The sequence below is a fragment of the Camellia sinensis genome, chromosome 7 (genome assembly GCF_055761805.1).
Source record: "Camellia sinensis isolate YWXY chromosome 7, ASM5576180v1, whole genome shotgun sequence".
Taxonomy (NCBI): Eukaryota; Viridiplantae; Streptophyta; class Magnoliopsida; order Ericales; family Theaceae; genus Camellia; species Camellia sinensis.
This window is the reverse complement of record NC_138967.1, coordinates 111654428-111661558: the sequence shown is the minus strand read 5'-3', so window position 1 is coordinate 111661558 and position 7131 is coordinate 111654428. Positions and strand designations below refer to the sequence as shown.

At 35.8% G+C, this 7131-nt stretch overlaps 1 protein-coding gene across 4 annotated transcripts; it reads right to left on the bottom strand.

Annotated features, from left to right (window-relative positions):
* Window positions 1-502: 502 nt before the first annotated feature.
* On the bottom strand, window positions 503-6445 carry LOC114312522 (putative disease resistance protein RGA3). Of its 4 annotated transcripts, none has more exons than XM_082879095.1 (4): window positions 4498-6445; window positions 2931-3222; window positions 996-1046; window positions 503-896 (listed from the first exon to the last, which is right to left on the bottom strand). In XM_082879095.1, exons 1-4 carry the CDS (start codon window positions 6272-6274, stop codon window positions 887-889), a joined length of 2130 nt encoding a protein of 709 aa, XP_082735221.1. In that variant the 5' UTR covers window positions 6275-6445; the 3' UTR covers window positions 503-886. The 4 variants fall into 4 exon arrangements, with proteins under 4 accessions (XP_082735221.1, XP_082735220.1, XP_082735218.1 ...); XM_082879094.1 differs by having other exon boundaries at window positions 503-899; window positions 4498-6407; XM_082879092.1 differs by having other exon boundaries at window positions 503-899; window positions 2931-6407.
* Between the last annotated feature and the right edge of the window lie 686 nt (window positions 6446-7131).

Genomic DNA, 7131 nt, shown 5'->3' with positions numbered 1-7131 from the left:
ACCATCTTTTGTCCATCCCAAAAAAGGGATCAATTTCATAAAATATGCTTATATCTCCTTCATTATCAAGTATCATTCAGAAAAATATGGCAAGTTTGCAAATATTTCTTCATCATAATTTGCAAACAGTTCATTTCATTGATCAATTGTGTCTGTTTTTAGGCTCTTCAAATTAATTGATTATTAAACCAAGGTTGTGTGGATTAGGTCCTTTTTGTATCGTTGCAATGCTTTTCATAGTACTTTATTTATTTACATTATCGGAATAGATAAGTTTTGTATAGCATTTTAACTTGATCCGCTGATGGAATGGTTTGCACATTTTTAATTTTGTTCGGCAAACACAGGAGCTGAGCTAAAATTCATACCAAAATTATTAGTTTTTAACTATTTCATTTGTTTAGTCTCCCAATTTATCCATGTACTAATATCATCTATCTTCATCATAACATCTAGCTGGGTATTCATCAGAATTAAAATTCAAGAGTAAACTCACATAATCAACACAAAATACATACTACATAACACTAGTGAAAGAATATAAAATTATAACAGAAATTGAACTTCAAACCATCGCTCAAAAAAATAGTGGTCATGATAGGAGGCTCTAACCCTCTAACCTCAGAAGGCTAGAGCACCCAGTGTCCATCGCACACTAATATTATTATACATAGCCCAATAAGACCTGCATTTAATCTTTATTTCGCAGAAGAGAAATTAACAAGAGGGAGTCTGAGAACAGAACAGCTGAATGAAACCACCTCCGGTTACCCAACCTCAGACCTATAATAAGCAGCCCAATATATTCCCCGCCAGCAATGTATCCAATGCTACAACCACTTCAAAACTTGCAGCTATCATGCTACTGTCATTGTGACCCGAAAGCCTAGCAGCACCTGCTATCATAAAAACAAAGCCAAATAACCTTCAACAACACCAAAAAGAAAGCACAAATCCATAAAGATGAACAGAAATAAATAAAGAAAGAAACATACAATCGCTGAATCATGGAGGACTCAATGCGCCCAATCTCGTTAATGTCATCCCTGCATAGGCAACCACAAATTCATACAATCAGCACAAAGTAATCTTTAGGCCTTTTATGCTTCTAAGGCTATTTTACAGCAAAACCCATTTGAATAGACAATCTCAGATATCTCAGGTTCAAGACAATAAATGGTTTATGTTGTTCAAATATAATCATGTTGAAAAAAACAAATGATTAATCTTCTTCAAATAATTTGTTACATCAATTTGTGCTGCTAGTATATGAATTAGCTGAAGGTTTGACATGCTGATCATGACATGGTTACCATTTAGTAACTATGTTGTTCTTGAAAAATCGGTATTTATGCACTATTGATGAAACTATGAGAGGCAATGAGAGCTATAAAAGCTAAAGAAGTAGTCAATGATATTGAAATAGATGCACCAGTGTGAAACTAAACCACATACTTGTAGAATTTTTCATGAATTAGTTCTGATTTCCTTGCGTTCAAACCATTAACAGATTAAGTAAATGGTTACAATAATCCTATCATGATATGCGGGATATATACTTGGCAACATGTGGGTTTTGGATAAAGGAAGCATACACAATCAATAGTAATTGCAGGCATAACAAAAAGAGAAAATAAATTTGTGTTCTTTTATTTCTTTGTAATTAGGCACAATTTTAAGAGTAAAATTAGAAATGTAATTAACTTACTTGATATTGTCAACAATTTTTTTTTTTTTAAACGATAAAGTAACAAAAGATGGAATTAGGGAATTTATAATAAAAAACTAAATCTTAAGGGAGGTTTCTATCATTTCACAATTCTTAGGGGAGGTTTCTGCAATTTGATTAAATCTTAGAGGAGGTCACTATAATTTAAAACTAAACGTCAAGGGAGCTTATTGTATTTCATCCAAATCTTAAGAGAGATCATTGTAATTTACCCTAACTATTATTATGAATATCCAACAACTTTCTGTTACTTCAATCATATCAATGGTTACACAATGCCAATGGGCAGTGGTCACTTTCTGTTTTGATGGATTTCAAATTGGAAGATTTATTTAGTACAAGCCTTTCTATTATTTGACAACAGATCTTTGAAGTACTAGAATGAAAACAAATAATCAGCAACAATGACAGCTAAAATATGTTCAGCTAACATGGAGTGTTCCACCAATAGCAAGAAATGACAGCGAAAGTTGAACTCCTAATCATGTATCATATAGAACATTTCAAAACTAATCACATTTTTCTCTAGTCTCTACTATAGGAGGTAGCTAATCCATAAGCATTTCATGGTGAATGATTGCAACTTTTAGCTTTAGAATCTTAGTCCAAGTGTCAGTCCAATAGTTTTATCATATAATATACATAATGACGTAGAGTTCTAGAAATATGAATCAAATATTTAGTGAAAGGTTTAAAACTTGAAGCAAGGCTGTTTTACATGTTTATTCATATATATATATATATATATATGTATATCATTGTTTTTTTTCTTAGTGGGCTCGTTAATCAAGCTTCAACACAATCATCATAAAGGCACTAAGTGGTGATGCAGAGTGACATCAAATTGAATGGATTGAATTAGGTGTTTCAATTTTTTGTTTGGGCATTTCATTTTTATTAGGGATTATTAAAATTGACACTTAAGTGAACGGTCATTTAATTACACTTAATTAAAAGCTTAAAATTAGTTTAAGGTCATCCTATCCTATTATGAATATTTTTTTTTTGGTATGTGAGAATTTCATTAAAAGAAACAAAGAATACAAAAATCAAGGGAGGCATACCTTTCAAATACCAAAATCAAGAAAAACAAGAAGCAGCTAGACTAATGTCCAACGATTGAATAACTCAAACATTTACAAATCTTTAGAGAGAAGAAGAAAAAAAAAAAAAAACCAATAAACAATAAACAAGCACTTACAGATTGATTTTTGGAATATGTGCTATCTTATACCAATCCTCCCCCTTTTCCTTTTGACATCGCCTTACCAATTCAGGACAGCATCCATAAATGCTCAAAGTTTGGAGGTTGGTTAGCCTTTGAAAGCCATGTGGAAGTGATGGAATCGTGGGACTGCCACTAATGTACAACGATTGAAGTGACGTAAGGTCTCCCAACCATTCAGGCAGTGATGTGAGCTCTGGATAATCACAAATAGATAGAGATTGAAGTGCAGGGACATGTTTCAATGCTTCGGGCAAAGTCTTCAACTCTGCACAAATAACAAGATCATTTGAATACATGGATCTGGGATGACCACAAATGTCTAGGTGTCGAAGAGAAACAAGATGTTTAATGCTGTCTGGCAAAGTCACTAGCTTGGGACACCCACTAACATTCAATTCCTCCAAGGCAGTGAGGTGTCCCAAACTCTCAGATAAATAACTCAATTTATAGCAGTGGTCAATCGTCAGACGTTGGAGAGACTTTAGGCTTCGTAACCCATGATCTGGCAAAGACTCAATCTCATGACAACCCCAGATACTCAATGATTCAAGAACAGTTAGGTTTTGCAACATCTCTTCTGGAAAAGAAATCATGTCCCCGCCATAAACTGAAAGGGTAGTGAGATGATTAAGATTTGAGATTGAACTTAGTACCACGTTGCTGGAACTCGCAACATTCAAGAGTTTTGGTGATGAAAGACGCGGCAAGGTCAATTTTGGGCAATTGTCAATTTTTATCTTGTGAAGACAAGGGAGTAGCTCTCTTCCTTCCTCCCTTGACAACCCTACCAAATTCGGCAACTCAGAAATATGGAGTTCTTCCAAAGCCGGAAATCCTCTAACTGGGCCTCCGCCAGGGAAGTAATTGTCAATGTACTCCACATAATCCATTTCGGAAATATCAAGCTGTCGCAGGGAAGGCAACTGTCCAAACGCTGGAAGTACTAAACGGTTTCTGCAGCTACGTAGCTCAATAGAAATTATGTTTTTAAAAATTGATTCCCTTATCCAAAGTGGGAAGTAGGCACCTCTGTAATTGTCTATGACCAACTTTTCAACATTTGGGTGAGGTTCCAGGGATTCAAGTAGTTGTTCAACATTTGCTTGTGATTCTGATTCACTGTTATGTCCCCATGATAACTTCAAGATTCGGAGGTTCCGTTTTCCGACCAAATTGGCTTCTTTGGCATCCATTGAGTTTCTCACTCTCTCAAGGTGACGGATACACAGTTCTCCTCCAAGATCTAAGCATTGCAATTCAACTACCCGATGACCTCTACTCTTACCCACAACAAATAAACTTAATGTCCTCAGGAGAGTTAAATGCCCAAGCTTTGGAGGCATGTCCTGTATTTTGTCACAACCTTCCAAATAAAGATGTCGGAGGCTTCTTAGGGATTTCATGTTCTTGGGCAGCCTCTGAAGCTTATAACACTCATTCAGGTTTAAAGTCTGCAAATTGTGAAGGCTACAAATTGACTTTGGTAGTGTACTAATGAGAGTTGTAGAAAGGTTCAAGTACGTTAGATGTTTTAACTTACCAATTGAAGATGACAACTGCCACATGTTGGTGCCAAGTGCATCGAACACTCGTAATGAACCAAAGTTTGTGAAGTCACAAGAAGAAGGAAAAAAATCAAAAGCGATACTGTTTGGCCGTCTATATTGTAGAAGAATTGTATGTAAGGATTCAACTCTATATAATGCTTTAGGAAAGACAACTGCGTGCATACAGTCAGCAACCAGTGTAACATGATGAATTCTTTGCGCTGATATATTCGTTGAGCTTTTAGCCTCCATCATATGACATTCATCTTCCATAACGGATTGGGCAAGATCGTGCATAAGATCATGAATTTTGAAAATAATGTTGCCAGATGGATCTTTGTCCACGTCTTGGAAAAAAGATCTCCAATATAACTCATTCCACATACCATTACCAATATCTTCTAACTCCGATTTTCCGTTGGATGAAATAAAGCCATTAGCCATCCAAAGATGAATGAGTTTTTCCTTTTCAATTTCGGAACCTTTTAGAAAAATGGCACAGTAAGCAAAACACCGTCTCAATTCCAATGGAAGGCTATAGTAACTTAATCTTAAGAGAGGCAAGATGGAATTTTTTTCTTGGGGTAAGTTCCAAATTTCACTTTCTTTAACAAAATGCCAATCTGTTTCCTCACTTTTGAAGCGCATTAGCCCTCCAAGGGCCTTCGCAGCTAAAGGCACACCCCCACACTTCTTCACTATCTCCTTCCCAATGGCCACAAGGTTTGGATGCTCTTCATTCCCGTGTCCAAATGCTCGTTGATTGAACAACAACCAACAATCTTCATCAGATAAAAATGACAAGTGATGTGCTGGAACAGTTCCCATGATTGATGCTACCTTTGCAACACGAGTAGTAACGATAATGGAAGCGCCTTTTGATCCACATGCTAGTAAATACTTTAGCCCATCCCAGTTGTCTTGATCTTCGTCCCACACATCATCTAATACAAGCAAATACCTTTTCCCATTTAGCATCTCTCGAAGCTTTTTCTGCAAATAATCTAGGTTTGAGGCTTCACAGATTTTCCCAGTTACGGATTTGATTATTGCTTCTATCACCCTTTTCACATCAAAATCCTGAGAAACATAAACCCAAATTTTAGGCTCAAAGTGGCACTCTACCCTCTCATCGTTGAAGACCATTTGGGCAAGCGTGGTCTTTCCTAGGCCCCCCATGCCAATTATAGGGTAGACAGAAACATCCTGGCAATCACTTATATTCTCAACCAACATTTTGACAATTTTTTCTTTATCTTCTTCTCTTCCATACAGTTGTGGTTGAGTTAGAGCAGAGCCGGTTTCACGTCTGTCAGCCAATTCAACTCGCTTCTCCACAACCACCTCACGTAAATGAAACTTCATCCGCTCTTCAGCAATTGCATTTAAGTTCTCTATGGTATCTTTCATCCTATTCCCTATCTTGTGACGGAACAGAATGTTCTCAACGGGATAAGTCAATAAGGAAGTGCTTATTACCTTCTTTAGAGAACTAGAACTCAGCCTTTTTGATTCGTATTGGAGGGCTTCGGTTTTGCAGTCATCCAAGATGTCTTCTACTTCATGGGCTGCATCATTGAGTTTTCTCAACCAATTTTGTATTGCTTTGTCTTGGAATTGTTTTTGTTCTGCATCTTCCAGGACAGCCTGGATGGTGGTGAGAGTGCTTGAAAGCTTTTTCATCTCCTTGTCAACACCCCAAAGCAAGCCCACCTCCTTTTGGATCAAGGAGTTGAGATTCTGAAGCACAAATGGTAGAAACGATGCCATGTTGACTTGATATCTGGATTCAATTCAAGGAAAGCTCTCAAAATTGCAAATAGTGTTTTGCCAAGAACTAAATGACCCAAGTTGAGATGTATATCAGAGTAAATGTTTCATAACAATTGTGCAAAGACAAATGAGGGAAGACTTGGAAAGCGGGGGAAGACTTTGGAAAATGACTCATTAGCTACAGATGAATTAAAATAGTTGGTTAGTGTGTGCACTCTCTAACACCATGTCTAATCTTTCACTAATTTTCTCATTTAATTTGATTTTAAATTTAAATAAAATATTTAATTTGATACGATGAAAGTCTTTTTCAAAGTTCCCATCTTATTCCAAATTTTCTTTTTTACCAAATTTGATGATTTTTTTTTATTATTTTTATTTTTATTTATTTATTTATTTTATCTCCAAAGCTTTATCTTTTTAAATTTTTATTAAATTTAAATTTGATGAAAGATTGGATAGTTCTCAATTTGATTGAAAAAAAAAAATGATGATGAACATTAAATGAAAAGATTAGATAATTTTTGAGTACTTTTTTTATTAAATTTAAATTTAATGAAAGAAAAAATGAATGATTGAAGGTGCTCGTACACCCCAATTGATAGCCATTAGATCTCTTCAAAATAATCTAAACTTTTGAATAATTTACAAGTCTCCCTGCATTTCTGTGATATTCCATAACTCCACGATGTTCTCCTCTCTCTGCAAAACCTTCCCTTTCACCCTTTCTGTTCACCATCACCACAATCCTCTCCCTCCCTCCGTCTCTATATTTCTCTCCCTCCTACAATCCCTCGAAGACCTTCTCTACAAAATCTGATGTTTTATACTAGTACGTGACTCATACGAGAGTG